The 14,417-nt window shown below is 36.9% G+C and overlaps 1 protein-coding gene and 1 long non-coding RNA gene across 4 annotated transcripts; one reads left to right on the top strand and one right to left on the bottom strand.

Annotated features, from left to right (window-relative positions):
- The first annotated feature begins 841 nt into the window (after window positions 1-841).
- Window positions 842-12,940, top strand: LOC9270707 (beta-galactosidase 7). Of its 2 annotated transcripts, none has more exons than XM_015782562.3 (19): window positions 842-1,340; window positions 8,378-8,473; window positions 8,582-8,694; window positions 8,847-8,913; window positions 9,017-9,109; window positions 9,186-9,329; window positions 9,443-9,537; window positions 9,629-9,737; window positions 9,846-9,930; window positions 10,051-10,169; window positions 10,251-10,412; window positions 10,509-10,693; window positions 10,786-10,883; window positions 11,114-11,226; window positions 11,608-11,715; window positions 11,797-11,904; window positions 11,981-12,126; window positions 12,217-12,526; window positions 12,623-12,940. In XM_015782562.3, the coding sequence occupies exons 1-19, from the start codon at window positions 1,122-1,124 to the stop codon at window positions 12,731-12,733; spliced, it is 2,481 nt and encodes an 826-aa protein (XP_015638048.1). In that variant the 5' UTR covers window positions 842-1,121; the 3' UTR covers window positions 12,734-12,940. The 2 variants fall into 2 exon arrangements, with proteins under 2 accessions (XP_015638048.1, XP_025881690.1); XM_026025905.2 differs by lacking the exon at window positions 842-1,340 and adding an exon at window positions 4,113-4,286.
- On the bottom strand, window positions 8,013-13,184 carry LOC107280864 (uncharacterized). 2 transcript variants are annotated; one of them, XR_010741428.1, is made up of 5 exons: window positions 12,930-13,184; window positions 9,451-9,506; window positions 9,201-9,376; window positions 8,434-8,504; window positions 8,013-8,319 (listed from the first exon to the last, which is right to left on the bottom strand). It is a non-coding gene; the product is annotated as an uncharacterized lncRNA (long non-coding RNA). The 2 variants fall into 2 exon arrangements; XR_010741427.1 differs by lacking the exon at window positions 12,930-13,184 and having other exon boundaries at window positions 9,451-9,633.
- Between the last annotated feature and the right edge of the window lie 1,233 nt (window positions 13,185-14,417).

Here is a 14,417-nt window from a genome sequence, read left to right as displayed (position 1 = left end):
CGAACCGCTTCCAGGCTCACAGATTCTTGGGGGACCATATAAACATGCATCTACAACCACAGATTGTTACGTGCGTGAACGCCGTGCGTGCACGCTTGAAGCCGGCATAATGGCAGCTTTGTAGTGCGTGTATACTAGGTTTCTGCACGGCGGCTATCCTAGCCTGGAGGACCAATGCTTTTGCTGCTTTATTACGGCCTGGAAAATTAAGCCACACACAACGTAATTAACCAGCGGCACAAACTGCCCGTTCGTTCATCGTCATCAATTCATCGCTGATCAATGATCACCGGAAACGGACTCGCACGATCGAGCTGAAAGTTGAGTGCGGTGAAACCTGCAAAGCTGAAGAATTATGTGGTGAAACCTGCACCAGAAAGTCACATGTTAGTTATGCGCTCTGTTCGCTTGAACGGCATGCGTCGAGCTGGAAATTATTACCATAAACATATCGTCCATTTTGTCACATAATGCGCTGAGAAAAGGGGTAATTATCTGCAACCAAAAGTTGCTTGCTTGATTGGAAAATGGAAAAGATTTGGCAAGCTTGCATATACAGCTATAGGCAATATTGAATACGAGGTAAAAGTTTCCCTATCAAACTAATCAATGGATGAGAAGAGGCTTATGATAGTCCATTCTAATTAGTATAGTCCCCTTATACCCTACTAGGAGCTAGATGAGGATCAAGTGGCTCAGTGGTGCACTCTACGTTAAAAAAGGCATGACTATAGTGCAGATAACATATCGAGCCAACATCATTAAGGCATCAATACATGGCCCTAATCCTCTTCCATCTCTCGCCTGCACGCGATCCCTTTCTCACTTGCACCTGAGGTTTGCCTACCTCTCTAGTTACAGAGAGAGGAGAGGGGCTTCGTCAGCCGAAACCGTGCCCTTATCTTTTCTTTGCATTAGCCGAGGACAATACTAGGGGTCCCTCGATAGATACCCAATCATTCTAGCTACCTACCTATAGCTATATGTCTCTATATATGCTGCCATTGTAGATTGCAAGGTTGCATCTAAGTAGAGAGCAGATAGATAGATAGATACTGCAGGAGGAGCCAGCTTGAGAATTGAGATCGATCGACGACGAGACAGCATAGCTAGCCGCCGTCATGGAGGCTGCTGTGCTCGCCGTGGTGTTGTTCATCGGGGTGGCGCTGTGGTCGTCGTCGTCGTCGCCGGCGGCGGCGGCGGCGGGGACGAAGGAGGAATTAGAAGACGGTGATGACCAGCGAGGTGAGGTGACGTATGACGGGAGGGCCCTGATCGTTAACGGCACGAGAGTGATGCTGTTCTCAGGGGAGATACACTACGCCAGAAGCACCCCTGAGGTACGTACGTGATCGCCTCCACTGCATGCCTTGAATCGATTAAGCTACATACATAATTTAGTTTCATATTGGACATTGCTGTTTTTTCTGTATATGTATACTCCTTTTCGTTAATTTTGGTCCGGTGGTTTATGGAGTTGATTTTGAGAGTTTTTCATCGGTTCTTGGCACCTTAGCATACAACATACTTCTTATTAGGAACTCCTTAAAACACATAGTTCTTGGAAAATATAATACTGTTCCTTCCATTCTCGAATAATTGACGTAGATAATATTTAAGTTTAAAATTTGACGGCTTATCTCTTTTCAGAAGAATTATAAAATATATATGTTATATTATCGAAGTTTTTAGTGACAGACGTATGACCATACAACTTTCATTCATCATGATATAATCACATTAATTAACGGTCAAAGTGAAATGGCCGAACACAATTATTCGACAGATGGAGTGGTTGAAAAAAAATCATATAGCCTAAATTTAGTTATCTGAATTCCTATATGATTTCAAAAATGAAAAAGCTTTAAAAATTGCTGCTTGGATATTACACGGAAAAACTCTTTAGTATAAAACAAGAGGAGGAAATAATTATTTTTCTCCTAAATTCCAAACAATAGGCCATTTCACATTTTCCATAGGAATTTCGACCTCCTTTGAAATATAGTATAAAACAAGAGGAGGAAAGAATTATTTTTCTCCTAAATTCCAAAGAATAGGCCAGTTCACATTTTCCATAGGAATTTCGACCTCCTTTGAAATACCAGGAGTTTTCTCGTTTTCTATGAAATTTCTACCAGGAATAAGCAGCCTTTCTTTGGCCAAAGATGACTACTATCTGTGTCCTAAAATATATCTAGTTATAAATCTAAATAAATACTTATCTAGAATCATAGTTAAAAACAACTACATATTTGGGATGGAGATATCACCATCTTTAAACCACATTGTTAAAGAATTGTGCAAGTATATTTTTTCCCTACAATAAAGTTCAATTATCCAATATTATGTAAAGTATAAAAATACAGTATGCAGCAGTGGAAATATAATATCACACAGTTGTGTCAGGTCTTCTACACTTTCGTTAGTGGCTTGGACTCAAGTGACATTTATGTTGGTGGCTTGGTGCAAGCCTCCTTTTGGCTCAGCACTGTGGTACTAAAAGTAATGTACTCAGGCTGTGTTTAGTTCAGCGTAAAGTTTGGATTTTGGTTGAAATTAGAGATGATGTGACTGAAAAGTTGTGTGTACGACATGTTGATGTGATGGAAAAGGACTGAAGTTTGGATCCAAACTTTGGATCTGAACACAGCCTCAAACTACATACGTGTGGTTGGGTTGTCACTGACATTCTCAAACTACAAATTTAGGCTCCCATCGGATGGCCCATTAAACCAAAGAAAAAGCCAAATTTTAAATTTTCAAACTTAATTTTGAGAGTGATTTTGAGATATTTTCAACGTAGTTTCTTTTTCAGCATTGGCTTTTAAGTCACCAAGAACACATATATAAAAGTTTTACCTACAATTTTATTTTTATTTCCTAATAAGCCATTTTAGCTTATTAGAAAAAAAAACGAAACGATGGGGCCTAAATGTTAGATTTGCACCATCGAGTCTAGGCAGCGAAAAGCTTATATGCTAGTGACCGGGAAATTTTATGTGTGTTAATTATCGATTAGGATAGTAGTTATATTGCTGGCAGTGGAGCCTGAGTGATCGCTCAATCTGCCCGAGAGCTGGCTGCGTTGTTGCTGGCTGCTACTAAACCAATAATAATAATTCATGTTCCTTTTTGCATTTAAACTTCAACGAAAAAGGAACATGTCGCAGGGCAAGCATCAGAAGAACACGTCCTTCTTGAATCTTGATCATTCAGTTGGTGATAGACGATATAATTACGATCACCGAAAAGTGGTAGCGTACGTGTTGAGTGTGAACCATTTCGTCCTGGGATCCCAACTGAAAATTGGACATGAGTCGGTGCGTAGAGCAAACACACACAAGTGCAAAATCAATTAGCAGGTACACTGAACAAAGTGCTTTAAATCAATAGCGATCGCATGCCGTTCGATGTCCTCGCATCACGGTGATTTTCTTACCTACGTTTCGAACCACATGTATACAACGTAATTCGGCGGTGAAAATAGGTCACGTCGTTAGTCAAACGAGGCATATGCATAACAAGTGACCTGAACCAACAACAGTGACCCTCGAAACTACTACTCTGATCTCAGTGATCACTGTAAACTTGAGGTTAATTAGTTCTGCCCTGTGGATGTGTTACCTAAGTTTTACTCTCTCCATTTATTTTATATCATAAGTCGTTTTAATTTTTTTTCCTAGTCAAACTTCTTGTTGTCTGATTAAGTTTACAGAAAAATTTAGTAGCATTTTTAACACAAAACAAACATATTATTAAAATATATTCAATACTAGATTTAATAAAACTAATTTGATATTCAAAGTGTTGCTATTTTTTCTATAAATTTAGTCAAATATAACAAAGTTTGATTAGGAAAAAAACCAAAATGACTTATAATATAAAATGAAGGAAGTACTCGTTACCCAACTAGCCGAGCATTAGCAAAACATAGCAAATCTTATCACACAAAGTTGCAACTAAGAGACCGATATATACACACACATATTTCCCTCCTCAACTGCCGGTTTCACCCAAAGTCGTCCGTCCATGCCTCCACAAAGGTGGCATGAGAGGTCACGAAAGCTGAGAAGAAACTGAAAAAGGCCGGCAAATTCAGTCAGTGATCAGACATGCGGGGAGGCATGGCCATCACGGCGGCGCTCGTCGTCGTCGCGGCGGCGGCGGAGAGCCGGTGGGCGGAGTTGGGAAGGGAGATCACGTACGATGGCCGGGCTCTGGTGGTGAGTGGCGCACGGAGGATGTTCTTCTCCGGCGACATGCACTACGCCAGGAGCACCCCTGAGGTAGCTGCATTTCATCTGCTTTGATGCCAATCTGCTGACAGCATTAGCTCCCGGTTTTCATTTAATTAATTAACGTTCAAGGTGGTCGTGTAGCTAAGTACTTCCTCCATTTCAGGTTACAATCTTGATTTTAGCCAAAGTCAAACTGTTGTAAATTTAACTAAGTTTATAGATAAATATAATAATATTTATAATACTAAAGTAGTTTCATCAAATCAATAATTGAATATATTTTTATAATAAATTTATCTTGGGTTAAAAATGTTATTGATTTTTTTATAAATTTGGTCAAAATCAGTTTAATTTTGACTAAAGTAAAAACGTATTATAACCTGAAACAGAGGGAGTAGTCTTCGTAGAGTTCATAGATGGTCGTGTAGTTTTCAGGGCTAAACTAGGTTCGGCTGTCCAGTTTTTCTTTTTGAAGGGAATTTTTTTAAAGGGAAATGTCACAGTTTTTCTTTGATTGCGATGGAGGTGATGGAGACTTTATGTTTTCTTGTTTTCCTTTTTCTATTCTTGAAAAGAATATATAGCTTGTTCACATGAGCCTGTCATAACCTACTCTCAGTGCTTATTGATATGGATGACTGCAACTACTATTTGTTACCTTATTTCGTCCGACCTAAAATAACTCGATTTTTTATTATCTTATTTGTACCAAAATAACTTCTTTTAAGCAATCATAGCATTGGATTTTATAGAAGGGAGAGACAAATGGAATGGATAAAAAATAAAGACATTTTAGGAAGGCGGTAGTACATCCAATAACTCACTGGCAGTTAGTCATAACATATAATTTAGGCCCAGTTTAGTTCTCACCCAAAATTTTTTCACCCTGTCATATCAAACGTTTGTCACATCGAACGTTTGAACACATGTATAAAGTGATAAATATAGGCTAAAAAAACTAATTGCACAGATTACAACTAATTTGTGAGACGAATCTTTTAAGCCTATTTGTTCCATGATTTGACAATGTGGTGCTCCAGTAAATATTTACTAATGACGGATTAATTAGACTTAATAAATTCATCTCGCGGTTTACTGATGGATTCTGTAATTATTTTTTTTATTAGTGCCCGAACACCCCATGCGACACCCTATATAATACCCGATGTGATATGCCAAAACTTTACACACCGGATCTAAACACCCCCTTACATGACATGTTATCATGTTGTACCAGTTTATATTCATTTTACAAAACACTGACAGTCATGTAGGAGTAGCTCCTAATACAATATTTAATAGTGGCTTCAAGACACACGCAAAGTTTTGTATCACTCTCTGGGTTCTCAATATATAGGCCTATACAGGTGTCAGGATTTAGGACCAAAATTGTTCAACTGCAAATGTCTCCGTCATCTTAATCGGATTTGCTAGTAAGTTTGCGCAAGCTTTTTTCCTTCCCTAGCTTCCGAATTTTCAGTCGTACGATGTTATGTCAAGATTCGTGCTACACTAGTTACATATAAGTTAAATTATAGTTACAACTAGTTATAATAATTTTAACTCATTGTAACTACATTACAACTTTATATAATTTAGGTATAAAAAGTTGCCTATATTTTTATACTTATATATAAGTTATAGTATAATTATGATGGAATTATATTATATAGTTACATTTGAAAGTTTTCCATTTTAAAAAACTTGCGAGAAGAGTCCAGAGTCTATATAGAAATATAATTTATAAATAACTAAAATTAAAAATTTAAAAAATAATAATGGAAAAAAAGTCTAGAATCCATATAGGAATACAAATTACAAATAATAGAAATTTTAAGTTAGAAAATAAGGAATATTGAAACAAGAGTTTAGAGTTCATATAAAAATACAATTTACAAATAACTAAAATCCAAAATTAAGAAAAAAAGAATATTGGAGGAGGAGTTTAGAGTCCATATAGAAATAAAATTTATAAATAACAGAAATTCGAAATTAAAAAATAGGAAATAGTTAAAGAGGAGTTTAGAGTCCCATATAGAAATAACTAAAACTAAAAATTTTAAAAAGAAATTGATAACTATCACGTATATCCAATACAAATGAATATTACACATTGGTTAGTTTGGTCAAGTTAGTATAAAATTTAAAATTATGTTATCATTTTAATATAGTTTAACAATAAAATATGAAAATATTTAAGCTATTATATGAGAAAAAATATAATTGTACTAGCCGTGCAATCTGCGAGAGCCACCATACTAGTTCATTATATTTTAGCCTTAAAAAATGGAAAATCTGATAATTTTAAGGGTATAACGTATATCCAATACAAATGAATATCACACATTGGTTAGTTTGGTCAAGTTAGTACAAAATTTAAAATTATGTTATCATTTTAATATAGTTTAACAATAAAATATGAAAATATTTAAGCTATTATATGAGAAAAAATATAATTGCACTAGCCGTGCAATCTGCGAGGGCCACCATACTAGTTCATTATATTTTAGCCTTAAAAAATGGAAAATCTGATAATTTTAAGGGTATAAATTTGTTAGAATTTTACCTTTTCCCCCTCCATACATATACATATACATATATATATATATATATATATATATATATATATATATATATATATATATATATATATATATATATATATATATATATATATATATATATATATATATAATGAATTTAAAGACGAGACTTTATACATAAGTGGAATATTATTGAAAGTTCACGTACAAATTTTTCTCGAATTTTCAATAACACTTGTAAATTGGTGTGTATACCTTAAATTTGGCAAATTTTGCTACGGGATATTTAAAGTTTGTGTAATTTGCTTATGGACATCGAGAAAATGTGTTACGGCTAAAAGATACCCTAAAAACCTGTTAATTTGCTAGCGGACACTTCTGACTCAATTGAAAAGATAAATTTTAAGAAAGACGAGGATGCCCCTAGGACCACATGCTTCAAACATAATGTTAGAGTGAAAATCTAGAAATCATGCAACTCTAAATTCACCATCACCCAAAGTAAATCACTAGCATACGTCGTACTCCATCTTCACTCCAATCTCAAAAGCTTTTAACCCTAAGGGTATTCTTGTCTTTTTGAAGAATTTTTCTCTCCAATTAAACCGGAAGTGTCTTTCAGCAAATTACCAATTTTTCACAATATGTTTTAGCCGTGATACAGTTTTTAGATGTCTACCAGCAAATTACATAAATTCTGAGTGTCATGTAGCAAATTTTACCCTGAAATTTATATGCACAAGATACATTCATCACACTTGTAGTGCAACTAGGTGCTGCTATAGTTGTCATCTATATTTTCTAAGTGAATTTGGTGATGAAAATCGAAAGGAAAAGGGAGAATTAAAGAGCTTACAACACTATACTTCTCAATTTTTAAGCATGCATGACCTTACAGAAAACAAAAGAGAAACATACATGAACTTGTTCTGAGGAACGATTCCTAACAAGTTAACAAATTTTCCTTTTTGCGAGGAACGAAGTCAATAACTTGAATGCTACTTCACCCTTGTGCACGTTTATGTCACAACTATAATCTGTGGCTTTGTGCCTTGCCTTCCACATATCCTTCGTATTATCTCTTCTATTAAAAGAATTTTTTGGTTTATAAATATATAGTCCCGGCCCCTTGGTAAGACATCAATTTTCCACAGCTTGAGCCATCAGGGGAAAAATATTAGACCTGTGATTTCCAAAAGGTGTAATATCTACGAACAAAGGGAATCTTAAATTGACGAGGATGAATAGATATTGGTTTCCTCTTTTCAGATAACTAACAGCTTAATAGATATTGGTTTCCTCTTTCCAGAGAAGTAGCAGTTTTGAGACATGCATCTATTTCCCAGAATTACATTCTAGCTCAGCGTGTTATATAAAGTGGAAAGCACAAATAATTACACTCAGCGTTTGAGTCATCAAAAACATGCACCCTATATAGCCTAAAGGTCTGGTTATTTGGGACAATTTTCAAGCAACAATCACTATGAACTTCGATAGCATTTCCGGCTTTCCTTGGAGCAATTCTCTGGTTTGCCAAGCTTTCCAATTCATCACATAAATCATTTATTAGGATGTTTGTGCACAATAAATTGGCAGATGTGGCCAAAACTCATAGCAAAAGCAAAGAACGGTGGCCTCGATGTGATACAAACCTATGTCTTCTGGAACGTTCACGAGCCTATCCAGGGTCAGGTATTCACTCTTTCCAGTCTGATATGTTTGTCTGTCAAAAGAGCATTGAAGATATTCAGTAAAAGAATTTCCATAACTAAGATATGCTTAAATGTACCATTGTAACAGTATAACTTTGAGGGAAGATATGATCTTGTAAAATTCATCAGAGAAATTCAAGCTCAAGGGCTTTATGTAAGCCTCAGGATTGGTCCCTTCGTAGAAGCAGAATGGAAGTACGGGTATGAATGAATTGAAATATTTTCCTATGCAGATAACAGGTTATCTTTTGAGAAATGCTCTGGTATATAGAACTCAAGGAAGCAATATGTTCAAATCAGAGTACAAGTTCTCATCTTTCATAAACTACCTTAACAAGTCTTTGTTAGTACAGAGGGTTTCCATTTTGGCTACATGATGTTCCCAGCATTACCTTCCGAAGTGACAATGAACCCTTTAAAGTAAGTGCATACAAGATAAGATTCTTCAATCCCATAATCTTAAAACTGTTTCCATTTTCCAGTCATGTACACCGCAATAAGTTACATGTTTTTATCCATGCAGCAACACATGCAAAATTTTGTCACAAAGATAGTAACCATGATGAAACATGAAGGGCTTTATTACCCACAAGGAGGCCCCATCATCATTTCTCAGGTTAGAAATGTTAAGTTGAATTAATAGTTGCATCAAGTTGTTTTATTTACATCTAACTACATCAATTGACATGTAGATTGAGAATGAATACCAGATGATTGAGCCTGCATTTGGCGCAAGTGGACCACGTTATGTCCGTTGGGCAGCTGCAATGGCTGTTGGTCTCCAAACAGGTGTTCCATGGATGATGTGCAAGCAGAATGATGCTCCAGATCCAGTTGTTAGTGTCATGCTTACAGCAATTCACATGATTTTCCACATGGCTACCTGAAAATATTAAACATACTGTCTTTTTTTTTAAAAGAAATAAACCCATGACAAGTTCATTTTTAGATTAATACCTGTAATGGGCTCATTTGCGGAGAAACATTTGTTGGACCAAACTCACCTAACAAGCCTGCATTGTGGACAGAAAATTGGACATCTCGGTATGTTGAAATGGCACTTGTCCTTTGATTTCCATATATCTTATTGTTCTGATGGAATAAGGTCTAACGGTCAAAATAACTCTGCATTCAGCTACCCTATATATGGTAATGATACAAAATTGAGAGCTCCAGAAGATATTGCGTTTGCAGTTGCACTTTTTATAGCAAGGAAGAAAGGTAGCTTTGTGAGCTACTACATGGTATGGACTTTAGAGGAAACACACTGAACATTTTCCAATGCTACATTTCGGCAGAAAAAAAGTACAACCTTCAAATGTTTCATTGTTGATGACGAATTTATGATGCAGTACCATGGAGGGACAAACTTTGGGAGGTTTGCTGCTTCATATGTAACAACAAGCTACTATGATGGAGCTCCTCTTGATGAATATGGTAAATCCTTTTTATGCAAAACAAATCATGCTAAATACATTTACCAATATACTAACAGTTAACAATAATTATATTTTCCCCACGAAAGAATATTATATTTTAACTTTCTTGTTTCTTAAGGTCTAATATGGCAACCTACATGGGGTCATCTTAGAGAATTGCATTGTGCAGTAAAGCAATCATCAGAACCATTACTATTTGGGAGCTACTCCAATTTTTCATTAGGCCAACAACAAGAGGTGAAATTACTGAAAGAACTATGGTTCTTATTTTTTAATAAAGTTCCACAAGACAAGCACATAATTTAGGATGTACTCTAGGCACATGTTTTTGAAACAGATTTCAAGTGTGTGGCTTTTCTAGTAAACTTCGATCAGCATAACACACCAAAGGTAGAATTCCGTAATATATCTCTGGAGCTGGCCCCTAAGTCCATCAGTGTTCTCTCAGATTGCAGAAATGTAGTTTTTGAAACAGCCAAGGTGAGTGATCTACTAAGGAATATACTCTGTTTTTTAATTACATGTAAATACAAACACATCCCCTCATGTTCATTTATTTATTTGTTTTCATCACAGGTAAATGCTCAGCATGGTTCAAGAACAGCTAATGCAGTACAGTCTCTCAATGACATTAATAATTGGAAGGCATTCATAGAGCCAGTTCCTCAAGACTTGAGCAAGTCTACGTACACTGGAAACCAACTATTTGAACAGCTCACAACAACTAAAGATGAGACAGATTATCTCTGGTACATTGTCAGGTAAATGAGCTTCGAAGTTAGTGTTCATGATCTACTTTTACTTGTCTTCAATCATTATAACTATATGACAAGAGAAATTCACTCAAATGCAGCTACAAAAATAGAGCAAGTGATGGCAACCAGATTGCCCATCTCTATGTCAAGTCACTAGCACATATATTGCATGCTTTTGTCAACAATGAATATGTAGGTAAGTATCCTATTAGATAAATGTCGTCCCCCAAGTTTCTGAATATATACTTTTATGAAAATTAACACCAATAACTAGACAATATATTGCCATGAACTAAATGTGCACTATTTTTGTCTCTCAGATAATGGTATTTTCTCCATTATATTTTACATATGATACGTTACATTGCTCCTATCAGAATTCACTTTTATCTAATGTTGAATAATTGCCCTCAATAATTTGGTTAGGGAGTGTACACGGCAGTCATGATGGACCTCGCAATATAGTGCTCAACACGCACATGTCTCTTAAGGAAGGAGATAACACCATATCATTGCTTAGTGTAATGGTTGGATCACCGGTAAGAACCCTGCAATCTGTCATGGTAATTTAAAAAATGTTGCAGAAACTATGATGGAGGAAGCCATTATGTTCAGATAAACAGGGCCTTCAACAAATGAGAAAGTTGTGCTGGTGTGATATGTATATATTTATATGCAAGTTGCACTCAGAGTAAATTGAGTAAGGGTGTGTTTGGTTGGGTGGATGGGAGATGGCTGCCTGGTTTTTTGATGTGTTTTGTTTGTGGGCACATGGGTGTTAACACTTCTTGATTCAATAATTTTCACAACATAAACCCCTGAGCCTGAGTACCATAAATTTGTATAATAAATATTCACTCTCTTACTTAGTGAGCTACCTAGTCATCCATGAAAGTTAAGCTTTATCTGCTAATTGGAAGGATTCTGGCGCCTACATGGAAAGAAGAACATTTGGGATTCAGACAGTGGGTATACAGCAGGGACAACAGCCAATGCATCTCCTCAACAACGACCTATGGGGATACCAAGTAAATAAGTCAATCCATTTGGAATTTAAACAAAAAGTGCAATATCACAAGCTCAATCCTGTGCTGAAATATTAATTGCAGGTTGGCTTATTTGGAGAAAAGGATAGTATCTACACGCAAGAAGGAACAAACAGTGTTCGATGGATGGATATCAACAATTTGATATATCATCCGCTTACTTGGTATAAGGTAAAGAAAATAGCAAACTCGATTTCCTCTTTATAACATTAAACTACACCTTAACATCGTTTATTTTGTGATCTAGACAACCTTTTCCACACCACCGGGCAATGATGCAGTGACACTAAACCTTACTAGCATGGGAAAGGGCGAAGTATGGGTCAATGGAGAGAGCATCGGACGGTATTGGGTCTCCTTCAAGGCTCCAAGTGGGCAGCCCTCTCAATCACTGTAAGTAGAGCCTCTGCCTCTCAGCACAAAGTTCTTGTGTATTCACTATAACCTTAGGAACAAAATCATCGTCGCAATGCATTTCTGAAGATATCACATACCACGAGGCTTCCTGACACCTAAAGACAATCTCCTCGTCCTTGTTGAGGAAATGGGAGGCGACCCGCTACAGATTACCGTGAATACAATGTCTGTCACAACAGTATGTGGAAATGTCGATGAGTTCTCCGTCCCCCCTCTCCAGTCTAGAGGAAAGGTTCCAAAAGTGCGAATCTGGTGCCAGGGAGGCAATCGTATCTCATCAATTGAGTTCGCAAGTTACGGGAACCCCGTGGGAGACTGCCGAAGCTTTAGAATTGGAAGTTGCCATGCAGAATCATCAGAATCCGTCGTAAAGCAGGTATAGAAATACAACCCTCTTATCACTTGTAAACTATACACACAAGGTTATAATGTGCTCTCTAATTAGCAATTTAACTGTTTGTTTCTTTCTCAGTCTTGCATAGGCAGGAGGGGATGTTCTATTCCCGTAATGGCAGCCAAGTTTGGAGGTGACCCGTGCCCCGGGATCCAAAAAAGTCTTCTAGTTGTGGCGGATTGCAGGTGATGCAACACAGGAAACTAATCATGGGGAATCGCAATATCAATATAGGAGAAGCAAAATCAAAATAAGCAATCCTACTATTCTTGATCAAGCTGGGAATAAAATTGAGGCGTAATCGCCTCTCATGTAAATTCTTCTGTAAATTGATTGTATGTGAAATATAAGTACCATTATTTTCAAGAGCAGTTCTGTGCGATACCTTCGTTCAGATGACTGCAACTCTGAATATTCTGAACTTCTGAAACTCTCAACACCAACTCGATGCCGCTCGGATTCGGGACTCCTGCGCCCCACCGCGTAGCAATGCTGATCTTGCTCCCCTCCCTCCGTCTCTTCCGGGCGCGAGGAGAGCTCGTCGCAGCCTCTCATTGGTGGTGGTGGCGGCGGCGGCATTCGGGAGGGGAACTCGAGCAGTAGGTCACACTGACTCTAGCGTAATCGCGGAGCTCCCCCTGCGTGGAGGGAAGGGGCGGCCGGTGTTTGAATCAGCGTGTAGGGAAGATTCTGGTTGGACGACGGCGGCGGCGGCGGCGGCGGGTTTGGCGTTTCCCCGGCTGCGGCACGGCCGTTTCCCCGGCAATTTGCAAAACAATCCATCTTGCGCCGCTGTAAATTGCAGTATTTGGGGGTATTTGCAAATTTGCAACTGTTTTTCTTTTCAATTTTGCGAGCATGCCAATAGTAACATAGTTTTAGTGGTATTTTTTAATTTTTATAGCAGTCTTGCAATAGTAACATAGCCTATACAGCTTCTCGTACACACTCCATACACACTAACTAACAAATGTCACGAAAATTTTTTAAAAAAATTGGACATTTCTCTACTACTTAAAAAATAAGAGATGTTTCCTTTGTCCGTCAAAAAAAATAGCGAAAAAATAAAAAAAAAGTCTGACTCCCGTCAAAACAAAATAAATAGCGAAAAAAATAAAAAAAAGTCCGACTCCCTCTCACGTCCGACTCCCGTCAAAACAAAATAAATAGCGAAAAAAGTAAAAAAAATGTCCAACTCCCTCTCAGAAAAAAAAAAGTCCGACTCTAAGATCCGATTCCCCCTTAAAAAGGAAAATAAACACACCCCTCCTCTCGGTCTCGGTTTGAGTCCGAGATCCCAGGCACACTCCTCTCGGTTTCAATCTATACCATGATATCCCATACATTTTGGTAAAAAAAATTGATGTGCCGGATTGAAGATCTGTTTGCAAAAACAGAACCTACTGGTCGAGAGTATTCCATTTTTATATGATTTTAATTTTTGGGTTTGTACTTTTTTATGTGAGTCCCTATAATTTTTATATTTACATTTGAGTCCCTATAATCTTGCAATAATATACTTGAGATCTTTTTTTAAGAAAAAATAATAAAAGGGAGAGAACAAGGGCATAAAGGTGCATAAAAAGAAAAAGAAAAACTGCAAAAAAAAAGAAAAAAAGGGAAAAAAAAGAAAAGCAACAACAATAAGATTTTGTTTCCTCTAAGTGGCGAAAAAAACCGTAGATCCGATTCCTATAAAAGGCAAAAAAAAGTGGTGAAAAATAAAGGCTAGATCCGATTCCTTTAAAAACAGAAAAATAAAGTCTGATTCCTATAAAGGCGAAAAAATCTGAAAAAACATCTAAAAAAATTCGTCCGATTCCCTAAGAAAGTGGCGAAAAAATGGTTCGTAAAAAATAAAAAATGCACGCGA

Source organism: Oryza sativa, chromosome 5, assembly GCF_034140825.1.
Source record: "Oryza sativa Japonica Group chromosome 5, ASM3414082v1".
Lineage (NCBI taxonomy): Eukaryota > Viridiplantae > Streptophyta > Magnoliopsida > Poales > Poaceae > Oryza > Oryza sativa.
This window is presented reverse-complemented; position numbering and strand designations above follow the sequence as displayed.

Bases quoted from the DNA above. Each gene is read 5' to 3' on its own strand.
- LOC9270707 (XM_015782562.3), top strand. From the start codon at position 1,122: ATGGAGGCTGCTGTGCTCGCCGTGGTGTTGTTCATCGGGGTGGCGCTG. The intron at 10,413-10,508 runs GTGAGTGATCTA...TTTTCATCACAG, and splicing joins TAGTTTTTGAAACAGCCAAG to GTAAATGCTCAGCATGGTTC. The intron at 12,527-12,622 runs GTATAGAAATAC...TTTCTTTCTCAG, and splicing joins CAGAATCCGTCGTAAAGCAG to TCTTGCATAGGCAGGAGGGG.